Source organism: Elephas maximus, chromosome 14 (assembly GCF_024166365.1).
Source record: "Elephas maximus indicus isolate mEleMax1 chromosome 14, mEleMax1 primary haplotype, whole genome shotgun sequence".
NCBI classification, from domain to species: Eukaryota; Metazoa; Chordata; class Mammalia; order Proboscidea; family Elephantidae; genus Elephas; species Elephas maximus.
In genome coordinates, this window is record NC_064832.1 from 95,309,963 (window position 1) to 95,331,215 (window position 21,253).

Consider the following 21,253-nt stretch of genomic DNA (forward strand, 5'->3'; position numbering starts at 1 on the left):
TTAAGAATCCTCTCAATGCAGTAAAATCCTTTTGTTGGTTTCATTTCTTTTTCTTAGAGACCTTCTGAGGCCTCTCCATACTCCTGCTTCATCTTGGGATGGCCTGTGTCTGCTCTACAGCTGTCATTCTGGAAATTCCTTTCCCTTCTTTTCAATTTTAGAAACCTGATTTGCTAGATTCCATGTCATGTTGCTAGACTTACTCCTGTTTGTGAGGGCACACAAGCCCAGAGACTCTTGAGACAGGAAGCCTGCAGCTTTTTGAGTCCTTATTGTAAGGTCAACTGAATATAGAATGTTAGGTTGAAAATCCTTCTTCAGAATTTTGAAGACATTTCCCCTATTCCAGATTCCAGTGTACGTCCTGTGAAGTTCAGTTCATTCATATTCCTAGTCCTTGTTTTGTGTCCTGTTTTTAAGACCTTCTGTCTCCAGCATTTTGAAATTGCACGTAAGGCACTCTGCTGGCAGTCCCTTTTGATTCATTGTCCTATGTACTCAGTGCTGCTCAGTTGGGAAACTTATGTCCTGTATTGAGTCCTGTGACATTTTCTTGAAGTAGTGCTTTGGTAATTGTCTTCATTCCATTTATTTCTCTTCTTCTTTCTGGGACTTCTGATGTTTAGACAGTAGACCTCCTGGATGGGTCCTCTAATTTTGTTATATTTCTTTTTGTTTTCTGTTTCTGTTTTTTTTTTTCCTTGCGTGCTTTCTGGAATATTTCTTAACTTTATCTTTGAACCCTTAAAGTATTCACATTTTTGCTTACGCTTACGATTTTCAATTTTCAAGGGATCTGTATTACTCCTTGAATGTACCAAAAAAGGATTGTTCAGCATTCAACCATTTCAGGAGGTAGCATACTATCAAGAACCGGTGGTACTGAAGGAAGAAGTCCAAGCTGCACTGAAGGGATTGGTGAAATACAAGGCTGTAGGAATTGACAGAATACTAATTGACATGTTTCAACGAATAGATGCAAGGCTGGACGTGTTGTGTATGCCAAGAAATTTGGAAGTTTGCTCCCTGGCCAGCTGCCTGGAAGAGATCCATATTTGTGCCCATTCCAAAGAAAAGTAATCCAGCAGAATGCAGAATATCATTAACGTCACACGCAAGTAAAATTTTGGTTAAAGATCGTTCAGAAACGGTTGCAGCAGTACATTGACAAGGCAAAACCCATTGCCGTCGGGTCGATTCCGACTCATAGCAACCCTACTGTAAGAGTAGAACTGCCCCATAGAGTTTCCAGGGAGCACCTGGTAGATTCGAACTGCTGACCTTTTGGTTAGCAGCCGTGTAACTCTTAACCGCTGTGCAGTCAGGGTTTCCCGTTGACAGGGAACTGCCAGAAATTCAAACTGGGTTCCGAAGAAGATGTAGAATGAAGGATGTCATTACTGATGTCAGATGGATCTTAGCTGAAAACAGAATACCAGAAAGACGTTTACCTGTGTTTTATTGACTATGCAAAAGCATTCGACCATGTGGACCATAACAAATGAGAATTCCAGAACACTTAATTGTGCTCATGAGGAACCTGTACATAGACCAAGAGGCAGTTGTTTGAACAGAACAAGGGGATACTGCGTGGTTTAAAATCAGGAAATGTATGCATCAGGTTGTATCCTTTTACCACACCTATGCAGTCTGTATGCTGAGCAGATAATCTGAGAAGCTGGACTATATAATGAAGAACGGGGCATCAGGATTGGAGGAAGACTCATTAACAACCTGCGTTAGGCACATAGTAAGTGCTATATAAACGTTTGCAATTTTTATTAGGTGTCATCTTTCTCTGAGCTGCTTTGTCATTTACCACTTGTTCGTTGAATTTTTAGATTCCAAAATTTTGGTGACATCTCATCTATGTCATCTTCTCTCCAGGTCTCTTTTGTCCTTACATGTTTTTTGAGGGGCCTAGATAGCTAAGTATGTTGACTTAATCATGCAGCCATTTTGTCGGTCCATCTCGTTGAGCGACTTCCTCTTTTTTTGCTGACCCCTCTACGTTCCCAAGCATGATGTCCTCCTCCAGGAACTGGTCCCTCCTGATAAACGTGTCCAAAGTATGTGAGACGAAGCCTCGTCATCCTCACTTCTAAGGAGCATCCTGGCTGTACTTCTTCCAAAAGAGATTTGTTTGTTCTTCTGGAAGTCCGTGGTATATTCAGTATTTTTCATCAACGACGTAATTCAAAGGCCTCAGTTCTTCAATGAAAGTCTTTTTTATTCATTTTTTAATAAAAATATTTAAATAACATTAAGGCTTTATGGCAGTATAAACATTGTTTTTTGAGGAGCACTGTATTTTTAGAATATTTTCATTTTCATGCAATTTATTTATTCACTTTCCTTTCCATGAGAGTTTTTTAAAATATTTTATTGTGGCTTTGGTAAAAGTTTACACAGCAAATGAGGTTCTCATTTAACAGGCTCTGTGCATATTGTCCAGGGACCTTGGGTACATTCTCCACACTGTGTCAGCATTCGCCTTATTTCCACTCTGGTTGTTCCCTTCCGGGAATGTAGCTTCCTTGCCGCTTACCTTCTCATCTGTGCTTGAAAGGAATTGTTGACCACTTGTTCTCAGATGGGTGATTTTTTAAAGGAGCACAGTACTTACGGGTGATATTCTTTTTTTTTTTAAGCCAATCTGTTATTTAGCTGAGTCCATGAGAATTTTAAAGTGAGTATTTTTAAAACAGCCCTCAAAGAATGAAGAGTGTTCCGACATCTGTAATAGAATTGAATGTATATTTAATTTCTGAACTGATTTATTCTTTAATTTGTCCAGATTTCTGCTAACAGCACCCGGCCTGCTTGTTGGTATGCCAAACTTGGGTTCTTCCCTGATCCCAGGCCTTTTTCTCTACCCTTGTCATCACTGTTCAGTGACGGGGGACATGTTGGCTGTGTTGATGTCATCATTCAGAGAGCTTACCCTATACAGGTATGACGCATTCCTGAGACATACTGTGTATTTTGTTCTTTTGAGATAGCCAATTTGACTGTTTCTTCCGTACTGTGTATTTTTGCTTAAAACCCATGACAGTGGGTGGAGAAGACGCCTTCTGGATTGTACATATTTCGTGATGAAAGAGCAGAAGAAAAAGAAGCAGCAAAATATGCAGAGACCCAACAAAAGAAACTGGAAGCCCTGCTCGCTAAAATCCAAGCGGAATTTGAAGAGCAGGAAGGTAAAATGAATTGTTTGTATTTGACATATGAGAACAAAGTTTAGGGCCTTCTCTTTTTACATTTGTAATTGGGCAAATTGTCTTCGTTTTGTGTAACATTTTTTTTCTAATCCTGAATCTGAATTTTTTCTGACTTGTTTTAAAATCTTTTTACATAGATACAGAGATAAGCACTAAACTGACCCAATCACCACATCTCTCTTCAGCACACTGAGCTTTTAGATAGTTGCTCCCGTCTTAGGAGATAAACCAGTAGATATCCATAGCACTCTTCAGAAGTCTTAAGTAAACTCCCTCTTAAGCTTCAGTACTAAACTATTTGCAGTATCCCTCCCCTTTTTGGGATTAGACAAAGAATAGCAAAATAGGGAGAACTGTCCAGTGGTTTTCCCCCATGTATCCCGTATGTCACTGTTTCCTCAATGTCCTTATCTGTTATTTAACGTTTGCATTTTTATTGTTGTTACCTTTAATGTTATTATTACCTGGAGCTAGAACTTGTTTTCCCTGTGAATTTTTTTTTTTCTTAATTAAAAAAAATTTTTTTTTAATACACTTTATGTTATAGAACAGTTTTAGGTTTACAGACAAATTGTACAGAAGTACAGAGTTCCTGTACACCCCCTCCCCTGCGCACACTCTTTCTGCTGCTATTAGCATCTTGCATTCCTGTGGCACATTTGTTACAGTTGATGACTCAATATTGACATTGTTGCCATTAACGAAAGCAACTGATGACCCAGTATTGACATGTTGCCATTAACTGAAGTCCACAGTTTACGTTAGGTTTCACTCTTTGTGTTGTACAGTCTTATGGGCTTTGACGAATGCATGTCATGTGTTCACCATTACAATATCCTACAAAATAGTTTCCCTGTCCTAAGAAATGCCGTGTGCTCTGTATATTTAACCTTTCCTTCCTCCCCCGGTGCTGTGGTGGTTAAGTGCTATGGCTGCTAACCAAAGGGCCAGCAGTTTGAATCTGCCAGGTGCTCCTTGGAAACTATGGGGTACTTCTTCTCTGTCCTAGAGGATCGCTATGAGTCGGAATCGACTTGACGGCGGCAGGTTTGGGCCCCCCGCCGCCGCAACCCCCTCGGGCCTCTGGCAACCACTGATCTGTTCACTGTTTCTGTTGTGTGTCTTTTTTAGAATGTCATATAGTTGGAATTCTACATAAATCTTTCAGACTGGCGTCTTTCACAAAATGCATTTAAGGTTTCTCCATGTCTTTTTGTAGCTTGATAGAAAATTTATTTTGTCATTGAATAATCTTCCTTTGAATGAGTATTGTACAAACAGCTTGTTCATCTGTTGTAGTCTTCACCTGTTGAAAGACATCTTGGTTGCTTCCAGTTTGGGGCAATTGGGAATAAAACTGCTATAAACATTCGTGTGCAGGGTTTTATGTAGACAGACATTTTCACCTCATTTGGGTAAATACCTAGGAGCACAATTGTAAGAAAGTACCTGACTGCCTTCCAAAGTGGCTGCACCATTCTGTGTTCCCACCAGGAGCGAGCGAGCGCTCCTCTTGCTCCACGTCCTTGCCACCCTTTGCAGTTGTCAGTGTTTTAATTTTAGCCATTCTAATAGATACGTAGTCATATGTCCTTTTTTAATTTGCGTTTTCCTAGTGACGTATAATGTTGAGCATCTTTTCATATGCTTATTTGCTATCTGTATATCTTCTTTGGTGAGGTGTTTGTAGCATCAATTTTAATACTAGAAATCACTGTTTTTATGCTGAAAGAACATAAAATCGACTTTTTCTAATGTACCTTTTTTATTGCTAGAAGATTTTATATATTTCTGCATTTCCTCATGATTTTCTGTATTGTTCAATTTCACCTTCTATGAAATTGGACTTAGCATTTATTTCCTTAAAAATTATCGCTAGCTCATGCTATTTTCATACCTGTAACTAAAGTAAACTCTTCTATGACGTTTAACTCTAAGTACACTAGTTTTAGATTTTCTTAGAAAAGTCTTAACAGATGAGTGGTTTCTTATTTTTAATTCCCTGACTTGTGTGTCTTTGCTTTTGTTCTCTGGATTTCTTAGTTTCTAATTTTGTGGTTTAGCGAGTTAGTGACACATTTTGGGGTTTTTTCCTAGAGACTGCAGCTAAACAATGTATACCGTCGCGTGCACTAACAAGACAGCAGATCCGTGCTCTGCAAGACGGTGCAGAACTGTACGAAGCCGTGAAGAATGCGCCGGACCCGGGTCACCTTGAGGTGAGAGTCAGAGCCTGTGGTAACCAGCCTCAGTCATCACCTAGTAAGGTGGCACTCTGCTTTCACTCTCGTAGTCGTTACGGGAGGCAGTGTGTGGAAATGCTGTGTTTCTCAAATGGGAATGTATACATTTCTGGGGTCGTCTGTAATGTGCAAACCAGTGCAGTGCATTTTCGATTCAGTACCAAGTGGGGGTAAGGAGGGTTAGGTATTATTTATATATTAATTACTGTGGTTTAAGATGCACTGTAAATTTATTCTTATTTTTAAGATAAAACAAGTATCTTCAAAGCAGGATCTTGCTTTCCATGGTTTTGGCTGTGTCTCAGGTCCTGTGCAGGGCCTCTGTCATCATCCTCTACCTTGAGCGTACTTAGATGGAAAAGTTTCAGAAGCACTCAACTGTGTTAGAAATAGAGCAGGCTTTAGGATCATGCCTTTTTGATTTATTAGCTAAGCAAATTGGGCATAATATAGCTATAAAGTGGGTGTAAAATATGTTGTTTTAGGATTAAATTAGATAATGTATATAAAAGTGCAGCCAACAGACGGGTTGCCATTGAGTCAATTCTGACTCATAGCAACCCTGCAGGACAGAGTAGAACTGCTCCATAGGACTTCCAAGGGGTGGCTGATAGATTTGAACTGCCGACCTTTTGGTTAGCAGCCAAGCTCTTTACCACTGCACCACCAAGGCTCTATAAAAGTGTACTGTAACCTATAAACCCATTGCCTTTGAGTCCATTCCAACTCGTAGCAACACTATCGGACAGAGTAGAACTGCTCCATAGGGTTTCTAGGGAGTAGGTGGTGGGTTCAAACTGCTAACCTTTTGGTTAGCAGCCAAGCTCCCAATCACTGCGCCACCAGGGCTCCATAACCTACGAAGTTCCATATGAATGTTAGCTAACTATTCTTAGAACATCATTTCATACATTAAGGTAGGCTACCACCTAAACTAAATTTTTAGACACCTCTGTGTCTGAAAAGGAGCCCTGGTGGAGCAGTGGATAAGTACTCAGCCAAAAGGTTGGCAGATCGAATCCACCAACCACTCCGTAGGGTTTTCAATGACTAATTTTTTGGATGTAGATCACCAGGCCTTTCCTCTGAGGTGCCTCTGGGTAGACACAAACCTCTAACCTTTCCATTAGTAGCCGAGCGTGTTAACTGTCTGCACCACCCAGAGACTCCCATATTATAATGCAAAGAGGAAATAACAAGGCAGAATGAGAGCTGGAGGACGAAGTTCTAAACTTGGCCCCATCACTGTATAGCTGGACAGGTGATTTATCTCTTAGGGCCTCATTCCCTCCTCCTTTCAAGGAACAGCCAAAGAGTAGGTTGTCCCTAAGCTTCTAAGCTTATATGGTTCTATGTGATTTGACTTAAAGTCATCATTGTACTTCTTGGAGGGAAAAACAGCTATCGACTTCTAAAGCCCTCGTCAAAAGGATTTGTTTTGAATGACATGTTAATGGTGTGGGACTTAGGAAATGGAATTGAAACTAATGACTGTCTGCATGTTTAGAAGAACATTGTGGGGACAGAGATATTATAGTCTTCATTCCCAGTATAGATTAGGATATTAAAATAGGTAAGGCATTGGGTTTTTTCCCAAGATGCCTCTGGGTAACTCAAGCTGCCAACATTTTGGTTATCAGCACTTCGGTCAGTTCCTGCCTGGCTGGTGCAGACGGTTAAGCCCTTGACTGCTAGCTGAAAGGTTGGCGGTTCAAACCCACCCAATGGTGCCTGGGGAGACAGGCCTGGCAATCTGCTCCTGAAAGGTGACAGCCTTGAAAACCCTGCGCAGCGGTTCTCTGCACACGTGGGGTCACCATGAGTTGGAATCACCAGCAGCTAACGAGGCAGCAGTGGTCTAGGATGTTATGTGTCTACAGTCATTTCCTGTTTTATTTCATTTGTTTGTTTCACACTGGGTGAGATTCCCAAGAGTTACAGGCAGCAATTTGCCAAAATGATTGAGAGAGAAGTGCAGAGGCAAAGCCAAAGAGTCATGAGATTACATTACAGGGGCTAAGAGTAGGGATTTTGAACCAGCTCCTGCCTATCCGGCTTGGACAGGTTATGTGACCTCCCTGTGCCTCCGGTGTTTCATGATCTGTAGCATGGAAACAGTACTAGTACCTCCCTCGTGGGTTTATTGTGAGGATTGAATGAATTAATACATGAGCCACCTGTGGGTCCCCTCCTCCAATATGAGCTCCCGGATGTTAGCTGTTAATAAGGAGAGGGTGATTATTAGAAAACACTGATAATTAAGGGTTTGTATTGGCCCTTGGGAAATTTGTCACAAGGATTAATGAACAATTTAAGGGACCTGAGCAAAGTTGTTACATGAGAAAGGTGAGTATATTAACTCACTTTTTATATTTGAGATATTTATATTCATGCTCTTTAAGGTGAGCTCAATTCTGTGGTATTTATCCTCATTTAAAGTGATCCCATTACAGCTGGTGAGACTTTCTGTTTGGCTCGGTTTGCTTTTGTTCCAACATCACCCACCTTGATCTTGTCGATGGTCACAGGGTTATTTCAGTGAAGAGCAGCTGAGAGCCTTGAGTAACCACAGACGGGTGTTGAACGATAAGAAGCAAGCGCAGATACAGTCGGAATTCAGGAGGGCCGTGGGGTCTGCGGAACCGGGGGGGCCAGGCTTGTCACGGGATGTGGCGGCTGTGTGGAAGTTGCGTGTTGTGACCTATGAGAAAAAAGGAAAAGATTCAGGTCAGTATGTGAGGTTTTTTTTTTTTTTTTAGTTCTGTTAAGTTAAATAAATGATCTTATGAATAAAATGATTACAAATGATAGATAAAATAGAAGGTTAGTGAGAGCCAGAGGTCCAGAATGGGCCAGCACAGCCCACAGAGTAACAGCGTCGTCCTTAGACCTGTGTTGTTACAATCAGCCTTTCTTTTTAAAACAAGCATTTTAATGATTATCAATTCTTCCCTTGTGGTTTTTTTTTCCCCCATCTTTTTTTGAACAGTTATATTGAGTGTTTGGCGTCCATCATCAGATTTATGTTCCCTGTTAACGGAGGGGAGGAGATACAGAATCTATCATCTTGCAACATCAAAATCTAAAAGTAAATCTGAAAGAGCTAACATACAGTTAACAGCAACAAAGAAAACCCAGTATCAACAACTGCCGGTACAAATTTATCGTGAAAATACTTCAGTTCTGATAAATATATGTTAGTTTATAGAATCTACATTTACTTAAATGTTTACCTTTTTTTCCCCCTTTTAGGCTTCAGATGAAATCCTACTGCAGGTTTACCAGCCAAGAGAACCCCTTCACTTCAGCAAATTATTGGACCCAGACTTCCATCCCCCTTGCTCTGAGGTGGACCTAATAGGATTTGTAGTGTCTGTTGTGAAAAAACCAGGTAACGCGCAGCGTGTTTCACTGTCGCTTTCTCTTGGGTCCCCTGAAATACATTACCCTTTAAAATTTGTCTTTGCTATGATTAGTTACGAGTTCCTGGGTGGCGTAAACAATTAAGCGCTCGGCTACTAACTAAAAGATTGGTAGTTCAGGTCATCCAGAGGTGCTTTGGAAGAGAGGCCTGGCAACCTACTTCCCAAAAAGTCAGCCATTGCAAACCCTGTAGAGCACCGTTCTACTCTGACACGTGTGGGGTCACCATGAGTCAGAGTCAACTCAATGGCAGCTGGTTTTCTTCTGTTCTGTCTTTTGCTAGGTGTGCTCTTTTCACCTTTAAACGTTTTTATTGTTTTATTGGTTCTGTTTTGGTGCTCTGTGGGATGCTTTTGGCTGTAGTGTGTTAACATGCTGCATTGTTGCCATGGCATTTCATTTCATCTTGGTCATACTTGGGTGATTCTCTGCATACATTACATAGAGTGTATGTTGGAACCCCTGTGGGGCAATTCTGCTCCGTCCTGTAGGGTCTGTATGAGTGGGAATCGACTCGATAGCAATGGGCTTATTTTGTTTTTATTGTATATAGAACACGTATAGGGTATTGTTGTCAAGTTGATTCCAACTCAGCGATCCTACAGGACAGAGTACAGCTGCCCCATAGGGTTTCCGAGGCTGTAAGTCTTTACGGAAGCAGACTGCCACATCTGTGTCCCACACAGCGACTGGTGGGTTCGAACCACTGACCTTTCGATTAGCAGCGGCGTGCATAACCACTGTGCCACCAGGGCTCCTTATATTTAGGGTGAAACCTGTTGCTCTCAGGTTGATTCCAGCTCACAGCAACCCTACAGGACAGAGTAGAACTGTCTCATAGGGTTTCCAAGGAGTGCCTGGTGGATTCCAACTGCCAACGTTTTGGTTAGGAGCTGTAGCTCTTAACCGCTACACCACCAGGGTTTCCATATATAGGGTAGGTAACTTTTATTCGTTTATTCAGCCAGTGTTTATTGAATTCCTGTTATGTACCAGGTACTTGTAGTGGTTAAGTGCTACGGCTACTAACCAAGAGCTCAGCAGTTCCAACCACCAGGCGCTCCTTAGAAACTCTGTGGGGCAGTTCTGCTCTGTCCTGTAGGGTTGGCAGGGGTCAGAGTCAACTCGATGGCAGTGGGTTTTTTGTCTACCAGGCACTTAATAAAACAGACAAAAATTCCAGCCCTCATGGAACTTATGTTATGGTGAGGGAGAAAAACCACAGACAAGTTTTATATGTATGTGTGTGTGTGTGCGTGTGTGTGTATACCCAAAACCCACTGCCGTCAAGTTGATTGCAACTCACAGCGCTACGTATGTGTATATACGTATATTATTTATTATGTATGTTATTTACATTTCCTTAAAACTATGTGTATAAGACTTAAATAATATACATAGTTTATGGAAAAAAATTAAGGAGGTGGGGGTGCAGCGAGTGTCAGGGTGAAGGGGGAAGGGTGTGATTTTAGACAGGGAGGTGAGGAAAGAACTCCCCGGGAAGGTGACATTTGAGTGAAGACTTGAAGGAATTGAAGGAGTGAGGCATGTGGACATCTGGGAAGGAACATTCCAGGCAAAAGGAAGAGCAGTCACAAAGCCATGACGAAGCAGGATCGTTCCTGGTTTGTTCAAGCAGAGGCCAGAGAGTGAGTCATGCCAGCTGAGGAGAGAGGCCGTGAATGACCAGATCACCTGGTGTCCCTGTGTGGACTCTGACCATGACCTGAGTATGATGCGAAGGCAGGAAGGTTTCATGTAGAAGAGGGACCGAATTTGGCCACTATGTTGAGAATAGATGGTAGGGGGCGTTACAGTAGAGACAGGAAACCAGTTGGAGGTTTTTGCAGTAGTTAAGGTAAGAGGTGATGATGATGGTAGCTTGGAGCAGCAGAAGCAATGGCAGTGGAGAGACATGGTCAGATGCCTGCTGAAGGTAGGGGCGGTGTGGGGTGAAGTGAAGGATAGGTAGGGCCGGTGCAGGGTAAAGTGAAGGATCAGGGGCCAGTGCTCAGTCTTTTGGTCTGAGCAGCCGAACAAACAAGAATTGCCATTTACTACCATTTTGGGTGCTTATTGGGTGTCTAGGGAGAGATGTCTGCTTGGCCGATATCTAGGAGCCTGTTCAGGTCTGGGCTAACGCTGTGAATGTGGAAGCCATCAACATATCCCACTGCTGTCGAGTCTATTCCGACTTATGGTGACCCTATAGGTCAGGTTAGAACTGCCCCATAGGGTTTCCAAGGCTGTAAATCTTTTTTTTTTTTTAACTTAAAGTAATTTTAACAGCATCTGCCAATTCAATGTTTTTAACGTACAATTGAAAGTCATTTTTAAAAAAAAAATTTTTTTATTGTACTTTAGATGAAGGTTTATAGAGCAAGCTAGTTTTCTCGTTAAACAATTAATACACATACTATTTTCTGACATTGGTTGCCAACCCCGCGACGTCTTAGCACTCTTTGCTTCTTGACCTTTGGTTCCCCATTACCAGCTTTCCTGTCCCCTCCTGCCTTCTTGTCCTTGCCCCTGGGCTGGTGTGCCCATTTGGCCTTATTTTGTTTTACAGTTCTGTTCAATCCTTCAGACCTCAGGAGTGACTTCATTACTGAGCTAAAAGGGTGTATGGGGGCCATACTCTCAGGGTTTCTCCAACCTCTTTCGGACCAGTAAGTCTGGCTTTTGTGTGTGTGTGAGTTAGAGTTTTGTTCTACATTTTTCTCCAGCTCTGTCTGGCACCCTCTTTTGTGATCCTTGTCAGAGCAGTTGGTGGTGGTAGCCAGGCACATCTAGTTGTGCTGGACTCAGTCTGGTGGAGGCTGTGGTACTTGTGGTCCATTAGTCCTTTGGACTAATGTTTCCCTTGTGTTTTTGGTTTTCTTCATTCTCCCTTGCTCCTCATGGGATGAGACCAGTGGAGTATCTTAGATGGCTGCTCACAAGCTTTTAAGACCCCAAACACTACTCACCAAAGTAGAATGTAGAACATTTTCTTTATAAACTGTGTTATGCCAGTTGAGCTAGATGTTCCCTGAGACCACGGTCCCTATACCAAGGCTGTAAATCTGTATGAGAGCAGACCACCACATCTTTCTTCTACAGAGCAGCCGGTGGGTTCAAACTACCGATCATTTGGTTAGCAGTTGAGTGCTTAACCACTGCACCACCGGGGCACCTTCGTCAACATATGGATGATGTTTAAAGCCATGAGACTGGATGAGATTAGTGTGGGAGTAGGCGTGGATAGAGAAGAGATCCAAAGCCTTACAGGCAAGGGAGATGTAGAGAAGCCAGTAACAGAAACAGGAGGGCATGGCCAAAGAGGTGGGAGGCGTACTTAGGAGAGTGAGGTATGCTGAAAGCCAACAGAAAAAGGGATTTCAGAGAGATGAGGGTGGTTAACTCTGTCAGATGCTACTGGTAGGCCTCTAAGATGTGGACTGAGAATTGCCTGTTGGCATTAGCTCCGTGAAGAGGGAGTTTGGGCAGGTGGTGGGAGTGAAAGATGGCAGCCAGGCAGGGGAAACGGAGGGGGAGAAAAATAAACAGTGAACGTAGGCGCTTCAAGGATGTTTTGTTTCAGGGGAGGAAAACAGTTGGAGCAGTAGCTGGAAGGGGAGTTGGCATCAAGAGAGAAGGTGTTTTCTCAAATGGAAGTGGGAAGATCACACATGCAGCGTTGTACGCTGATGAGAAAGACCCAAGAAAGAGGGAGAAGTCTACCATGGAAGAAAAAGGGGGACAGCTGTGGAGCAGTGTCCTTCAGTAGCTGTGTGGGAATGGTCTTTAGTGGCTGCATGGCAAGTGTGGCCTCAGCCTATACAGAGATGGTTAACTCATAGTAGAGGGGAAAGTATCTGAGTACAGATGCAAGTGGAAGAGTTGATGTGGACCTGGAAGCATGGACCAGTCGTCTTCTGGTTGCTTCTGTCTCCTTGCTGAGGTAGAGAACAAAATCAGCAGCTGAGAGTCAGAATAGAGGAAACAGTATTGAGAGTTAAGAAGAGAGGTAGGGCATGAAGTCACGATACCACAAAGTCAAAGAGGGAATGGACCAGGCAAACACAGTGACTGCCAGGGCCCACTCGAGGTTCATGATCATGAATTTTAAATGCTTGTGCGGTATTTCTCCAACCACGTTCAGTCGTGATGGTGTAGGCACAGCCTGGTGAAACAATTCCAGGAGAGGTAGAACGGGTCAGAAAAGGCAGGTTAAACACTTGGAGACAGAGTCCAGGGAATATGAGATGACCTGGGAGATGACCTGAGGTTAGTTCTTATGGTCCCTGGGCAGTGGAGGTGAGGCAAGGCGTGTGAGGAAGAGGGAGACGGGAGGACGTTTGTAGTGTTTTGCTTAGTTCTTGATCTTTCTACCGAATCTAAGACCAGTTCGTGTTTTCCCCCTTACTTTAGTGTAAGGGCTGGATATTTGAGTTACTATCCATTATGTATTCCATACCTCAGAAGACGTGATCTCTGGGTCATTTTTACCAGCGCAAGGAGTGACCCTGGGTCCTTCACTTCACCTCAGAAGACGTGATCTCTGGTCATATTCCCCAGCTCAGGGAGTGACCCTGGTACCTTCACCTCAGAAGACATGATCTGGGTCACTTTCCCCAGCTCGGGAGGTGACCCTGGGACCTTCACCTCGGTCATTACTGGTCACCTGTTTTTCCCTGCAGCCATTTCCGTTATTCCTGGATCAGAAGAGGAAAAAGATAAGGATACGCATTCTGATATCCCTACGTTGGCTTTTCATCAGATTCACGGATATTAGAATTCTCAAAGTTTTGTCATATCACGGGTTTGGCTTGGGAAAAGGGATGAAAAGCTAAGCCGTCTCGTGTTTCCTGGCTCTGGTCCCCAAGCTCCTGCTGCTTTCCCTCATCCGCAGTTTCTAACTTTTATATCAGGATGGTGCTTATTTGGAGGTTTTTGGTGAACTCCTTTTTTCTTTTTTAATTTAATTTGATATTAACTTAAAAACCAGCTGCCATGCAGCCAACTCTGTCTCATGGTGACCCCTTGTGTGTCAGAGTAGAACTGTGCTCCATAGGGTTTTTAATGGCTGATTTTTTGGAAGTAGATTGCCAGGCCTTTTATCTGAAGCACCTCTGGGTAGACTTGAACCTCCAACCTTTTGGCTAAGTGTGTCAACATTTATACCACCCAGGGACTCCATGTTAAGTGTTAGAGAAAGAAAATTCTATTGGAAAATTTCAAAGTGCTGCTTTAACCCAGAAGTCCTAGTTACCTTTCTAATACCCAAATATAATCTTGGTTCTTCCCAGCTTAAGATCTTTAGTAGCAGGAGCCCTGGTGGTGCAGTGGTTAAGTACTCAGTAACTGAAGGGTCAACAGTGCAAACCCACGAGCTGCTCTGTGGGAAAAAGATGTGCCAGTCTGCTTCCATAAAGATTACAGCTTTGGAAACCCTGTGGGGCACTTCTACTCTGTCCTGTAGGGTTGCTATGAGTCAGAATGGACTCAATGGCAATGGGTTTGGTAATGGGTTTAAGTACCAGAACAGAAAAATGAAAATAATTTTTAAGAAAACTTCAGTGACTCTCTTTCCCTAGAAAAAGAAACCCAGACTTCTTGGTATGCCTACAAAAAAAAAAAAAAAGAAACCTTCCACTTCACGCCTTAAACCACCAACCACCCTGCTCACCTCATGCTTCCTACCTTTAAGAATGCTTCTCCCTGGGATCAGAAGACCTAGATGGTGCCCAGCTAGAACCGATGACTGCCCTGACAGGAAACACAACAGAGAACCCCTGAGGGAGCAGGAGACCAGTGGGATGCAGACCCCAAATTCTTGTAAAAAGACCAGACTTAATGGTCTGACTAAGACTAGAGGGACCCCAGTAGTCATGGTCCTCAGACCTTCTGTTAGCCCAAGACAGGAACCATTCCCAAAGCCAACTCTTCAGACAGGGATTGGCCTGGACAATGGGTTAGAAAATAATGCTGGTGCAGAATGAGCTTCTTGGGTCAAGTAGACATGTGAGACTATGTTGGCATCTGCTTTCTGGAGGGGAGATGAGAGGGCGGAGTGAGTCAGAAGCTGCCCGAATGGACATGAGGACAGAGAGTGAAGGGAAGGAGTGTGCTGTCTCATTAGAGGGAGAGCAATTAGGAGTATATAGCAAGGTGTGCATAAATTTTTGTATGAGAGACTGTCTTGATTTGTAAGCGTTTACTTAACGTGCAATAAAGATTTAAAAAGAATACTTTTCCCTTTGCTTGGAGCTCCCTCTGTCCTCTCAGTGGGCTCGTCCTGCTATTCCTCAGCTAGCCAGGCACTTACCATCCAGCTTAGCCCGGCCTTCCTGCAGCTCTGCCAGCATCACCTCTGTGGCAGGGTCAGCGCCCATCACATGGTTGGGGGTCCTTCCTGCAGCTCTGCCAGCATCGCGTGTGTGGCTGGGTCAGCGCTCCTCACGTGGTCGGGGGTCCTTCCTCCAGCTCTGCCAGTGTCACGTGTGTGGCTGGGTCAGCACCCGTCACGTGGTCAGTGGGCTGGTGGTCCTTCCTCCAGCTCTGCCAGCATCACATGTGGCTGGGTCAGCGCCCGTCACGTGGTCGGGGGGTCGGTGGTCCTTCCTCCAGCTCAGCTCTGCCAGCGTTGTGTGTGTGGCTGGGTCAGCGCCCATCACATGGTCAGTGGTCCTTCCTCCAGCTCTGCCAGCATCGCGTGTGGCTGGGTCAGCGCCCGTCACGTGGTCAGTGGTCCTTCTGCAGCTCTGCCAGCATCATGTGTGTGGCTGGGTCAGCGCCCATCATGTGGTCGGTGGGTCGGTGGTCCTTCCTCCAGCTCTATCTGCGTTGCGTGTGTGGCTGGGTCAGCAACCGTCACATGGTCGGTGGTCCTTCCTCCAGCTCTGCCAGCGTTGCATGTGTGGCTGGGTCAGCACTTGTCATGTGGTCCATGGTCCTTCCTCCAGCTCTGCCAGCGTCGCATGTGTGGCTGGGTCAGCGCCTGTCACGTGTTCGGTGGTCCTGCCTCCAGTTCTGCCAGCGTTGCATGTGTAGCTGGGTCAGCACTTGTCCCATGGTCGGTGGTCCTATCTCCAGCTCTGCCAGCGTCGCGTGTGTGGCTGGGTCAGCACCCGTCACGTGGTCGGTGGTCCTGCCTCCAGCTTTGCCAGCATCACGTGTGTGGCAGGGTCAGCGCCCCTGACGTGGCTGGTGGTCCTTCCTCCAGCTCTGTCAGCATTGCGTGTGTGGCTGGGTCAGCGCCCGTCACGTGATCGGTGGTCCTGCCTCCAGCTCTGTCAGCATTGCGTGTGTGGCTGGGTCAGCGCCTGTCATGTGGTCGGTGGTCATTCCTCCAGCTCTGCCAGGGTTGCATGTATAGCTGGGTCAGCGCCCATCATGTGGTCCGTGGACCTGCCTCCAGCTCTGCCAGCGTCACGTGTGTGGCTGGGTCAGCACCCGTCACGTGGTTGGGGGTCCTGCTTCCAGCTCTGCTAGCATTGCGTGTGTGGCTGGGTCAGCGCCCATCGTGCGGTCGGTGGTCCTGCCTTGCCATTTCTGAATCCTTCCCTGCAGCCCCAAGTAATACTGTTGTCTCTTCATGAGCAGGGGCTCTTAGTTTCTTTCTGTCCTCCTAATCGAAGGGCGGGGTTGGGGGGTAATTCTTGGAAACCTCTGGAATACAGCAGCCCATACTGTCGTCAGAATGTTGACTTGACATATCATCCCCGTTTTACAGAGGATGATGCTAGAGCTCGGAGAGGTGAACTTGCCAAAGGCCACGTTTCTCTTAGGGATTTGAACCCATATTTTTAGGCTCTAAAGCTCATGTGTTCTTTCTTACACTGCATGCTAGGAGCACAAACAAAACCAAACCCAACAGTTGAGAGTTGGGCTCTGTCTTAGTTACCTAGAGCTGCTGTAACAAATAGCGCAAGTGGGTGGCTCTAAGAAACAGAAATGTATTTTCTCACAGTTTAGGAGGCTAGAAGTCTGAATTCAGGGCACCAGCTCCAAGGGAAGGCTTTCACTCTCTCTCAGCTTTGGGGGAAGGTCTGTGTCTCTTTTCAGCTTGTGTTCCTCGGCTCCTTGACGATCTTTATGTGGCATTTGTCTTCCTCCGTCTTTGCTTTCTTCTCTCTGCCTGATCTGCTCAGTTTATATCTCAGAGGTGATTGGCTTAAAACACATCCTACACTGATAGGACCTCATCGTTGTAACAAACCCTACTCCCAAATGGGATTACATCCACAAATATAAAACCACAAAACCAAACCACTGCCATTGAGTCAATTCCAACTCATAGCGACCCTACACGGTTAGGATTTACAATACATAATTTGGGGGAATGCAATTCAGTCCATAACAGGCTTAAATGGGGACTTCTGTGTTTCCAGTCTAACGCTCTGTGACTGTGTTACAGAAGTACTCTAATGTAAAATGAATTAAAATTAAATGACATCATTTCTTAGGGTGGTTCCCTGGGAAGTAGACTCAGAGACGGTCATGCAGGAGGTGTATTGGAAAGTTCCCGAGGTGCAGCGTCTGTGAAGGGAGTAAGAAGGCAGGCTTGGGCAGAGGGAGAAGGTGAACTACACAGTGCTGTGGCAGCAGGGTCAGCCAACCCCTGACCCTTAGGAAATGAAACTCCTTGGTACAGCTTTAAAAAAATCCTTCAACTTCCTGCCTTAAACCACTACCCTTCTGCAGAGTTTCTGATGGTTTTCAGTAGCACGTATAAATTTTATAACAGGGCGGGGGAGCGTGATATTATAAAGAAGATGTTTGGGGAAGGGCACAACTGTAATTATGAGTATAATTAGGGGCAAATTCCAAAATTAGAAAACAGAATGTGTCTGGGAAACTTACAAGTTCTCTAAATGCAGTATTTAATATCAAGATCCGTCAAATAAGCGTATTTGTAAATTTGAAAAGTGAAAGAATGACCATCATTTGCAACGGGATGAACAAACCACCGTCTGAAAATAAGAGTCCTTTCCTTCCCTGTCATTTCTAAGGGAAACATGGTCATCAGAATAGCAGAAACGAGGAACTGTCCGTACAGGTAGGCCCTGACTTAGGACAGGGTTCTGTTCCCACAGCACCATCATAAGTCAGTTCTCACGTAAGTCGAATACCTCTTTTTTTGTGTTTTGTTTTCATTATTGGCTGCTTATAGACAGTAAATCATAACGTTGAGTGCCTTCGAGTGACTACCTGAAAAGGTGACATCAGCAAGTTACGTGGCGCAGCATTGTGTGTAGCACGTTACTAATGATAAGATATGCGACAAAAACCGAAGTTGGCAAGTGCGGTTGTAACTCAAGTCTGCTGTAAGTCAGAGGCATCTCTAGTGGGGCTGAATGTCCAGCACCTTGTCCAGTCCTGGCCTCAGTCCTGTGCCTCCTTACCCAGTGTCCCCTAGCTTTCTGTGGCATTGACGTTGGCGTTTTGTACTAATTTCAGACCTTGAGAAAAGTTGCAGAAATAACACAGAGAGTTTCCAAGTACCTCACCCAGCTTCTCCTAATGGTACTGTCTTGCATGACCGTAACCCAGTGATAGCAGTCGGGGATGTTAACATCGGTACAGTATTGGTATCTGAGCTGTAGATGCATTTGCCTTTGAGAAAGTCTTTCCACCATTTCCCTTTTTCTGTTCCAGCATCCTGTTCACAGTCCCACGTTGCATTTAGTCATTGTTTCTCCTTAGTCTCTTCCAACTTGTAACAGTTTGTCAGTCTTACCTTGGTTTGCATGATCTTAACACTTTTGAAGAGACGGATACTTACTTTATAGCTTTTCTTCAATTTGGATTTAATTGATGCTTCCTCACGATGAGGTTATGCATTTTTGCAAGACCACCACCAAAAGGGTAGGGCACTCTTCTGACCACATCTGTTCTAAGGGGTTCATGATGTTTATATATCTTATTAATCAAAAAAAAAAAAATGGAACTGTTGCCGTCAAGTTGATACCAACTCCTAGCAACCCTATAGGACAGAGTAGAACTGCCACATAGGGTTTCCAAGGAGCTGGTGCTTTTGGGTAGCAGCCATTGCTCTTAACCACTGTGTCACCAGGGCTCCGATATATATCTTATTACTGGTCATTATTGATTATTACTTATATTGATTGTTCCTGGTGGTGCAAAGGGTTAATATGCTCAGCTGCTAACCAGAAGGTTGGTGGTTCGAATCTACCCAGAGGTGCCGCTGAAGAGGGCCTTAAGATCTCCTTCTGAAAAATCTGCCCTCGAAAACCCTGAGGAGCACAGTTCTGCTCTGACACACGTGGGGTCACCATGAGTAGGGGCCGACTTGATGGCAACTGGTTGTTTTATTTTTAACCTTGATCCCTCGGTTAAAGGGGTTTCTCCACTGCAGGGTGACTCTCTTTACCTTTGTAGTCACTAAATATGTTGCGGGATATTCTGAGATTATGGAAATTGTATTCCTCTTCAAACTTTCACCATTTTTAGCGTCCTTCCATGGACTTTGTTAACAGTTATTACTGTGGTATTTGCCTGATGGTTATTTTCTATTTTTCTCTCTCCTTCTACATTAATTAATTGGAACTCTACCCAACTTATTAATTTATTTGATTATGTACATCAGTATAGACTTCTTGTTGTGGTTAGGTGCTATCAAGTCAGTTCTGACTCTTAGCGATCCTGCGTACAAAATAACAAAACACCGCCTGGTCCTGCTCCATTCTTACAGTCATTGCTATGTTTGAGCCCGTTGTTGCAGCCAGTGTGTCACTGCATCTCATTAAGGGTCTTCCTCTTTTTCACTGACCCTCTACTTTAGCAAGCATGATGTCTTTCTCCAAGGGCTGGTCCCTCCTGATAACATGTCCGAAGTACATCAGACAAAATCTCACTGTACTCACTTCTGAGAGCACTCTAGCTGTACTTATTCCAAGACAGATTGGTTCATTCTTCTGGCAGCCCACAGTATATTCAACATTCTTCACCAATACCATAATTCAAAGGCGTCAGTTTTTCTTTGGTCTTGCTTATTCATTGTTCAGCTTTCACAGGAATATGATGTGATTGAAAATACCATGACTTGGGTCAGGTGCACCTTAGTCTTCAAAATGACATCTTTGCTTTTCAGCACTTGAAAGTGTCCTTTTGCAGCAGTTTTGCCCAGTGCAGTACATCATTTGATTTCTTGACTGCTGCTTCCATGGGTGTTGATTGTAGATCCAAGTAAGATGAAATCCTTGACAACTCCAGTCTTTCCTCCGTTGATCATGATGTTGCTCATTGGTCCAGTTGTGAGGATTTTTCTTTTCTTTGTGTTGAGGTGTAATCCATACTGAAGGCTGTGATCTTTGATCTTTATCAGTAGGTGCTTCAAGCCCTCCTCTCTTTCAGCAAGTAAGTTTGTTATCATCTGCATAATGCAGGTTGTTAATGAGTCTTCCTCCAATCCTGATCCCCCATTCTTTATATAGTCCAGCTTCTTGGATTATTTGCTTAGCATACAGATTGAATAGGTATGGTGAAAGGATACGACCCTGATGCACATCTTTCCTGATAATAAACCGTGTAGTATCCCCTTGTTCTGTTCAAACGACTGCCTCTTGGTCTATGTACAAGTTCCTCATGAGCACAATTAAGTGTTCTGGAATTCCCATTCTTCAGAATGTTGCCAGTAGTTTGTTATGATCCACAGAGTCTAGTGCCTTTGCATAGTCAATAAAACACAGGTAAACATCTTTATGGTATCCTCTGCTTTTAGCCAGGATACATCTGACATCAGCAATGATATCCTTTGTTCCACACCTTCTTCTGAATCCAGCTTGAATTTCTGGCAGTTCCCTGTCAAAGTACTGCTGCAACCATTTTTGAATGGTCTTCAGCCAAAATTTTACTTGGATGTGATGTTAATGCTATTGTTCAGTGATTTTTTGCATTATCTGTTGGATCACCTTTTTTGGGAATAGATGTAAGTATGGATCTCTTCTAGTTGGTTGGCCGGGTAACTGTCTTCCACATTTCTTGGCATAGATGAATGAGCCCTTCCAGCATTGCATCTGTTTGTTGAAACATCTCAATTAGTGTTGCGTCAATTCCTGGAGGCTTGTTTTTCCAGTGCCTTCAGGGCAGCTTGGACGTCTTCCTTCAGTCGCATCGGTTCTGGGTCACATGTCACCTGCTGAAATGGTTAAATGTTGACCACTGCTTTTTGGTACAGTGACTGTGCGTTCTTTCCATCTTCTTTCGATGCTTCCTGCATCGTTATCTTGCCCGTATAGTTGTTTTTATGTGCCATCGAAGTCAGTTACAGCTCATAGCGACCCTGTGTGCCACAGGAGGAAACGCCGCCTGGTCCTGTGCCATCCTCACAATCCTTGTTATACTTGAGCCCGTTGTTGC

At 44.1% G+C, this 21,253-nt stretch overlaps 1 protein-coding gene across 1 annotated transcript in view; it reads left to right on the forward strand.

The window, feature by feature from the left end:
• The window catches only part of BRCA2 (BRCA2 DNA repair associated), an 81,285-nt gene that overhangs the window by 53,687 nt on the left and 6,345 nt on the right, over window positions 1-21,253 (forward strand). The window contains 6 exon segments of the mRNA XM_049853220.1: window positions 2,798-2,953; window positions 3,056-3,200; window positions 5,319-5,440; window positions 7,993-8,191; window positions 8,454-8,617; window positions 8,717-8,855. Coding sequence (XP_049709177.1) covers window positions 2,798-2,953; window positions 3,056-3,200; window positions 5,319-5,440; window positions 7,993-8,191; window positions 8,454-8,617; window positions 8,717-8,855 — 925 coding nt within the window.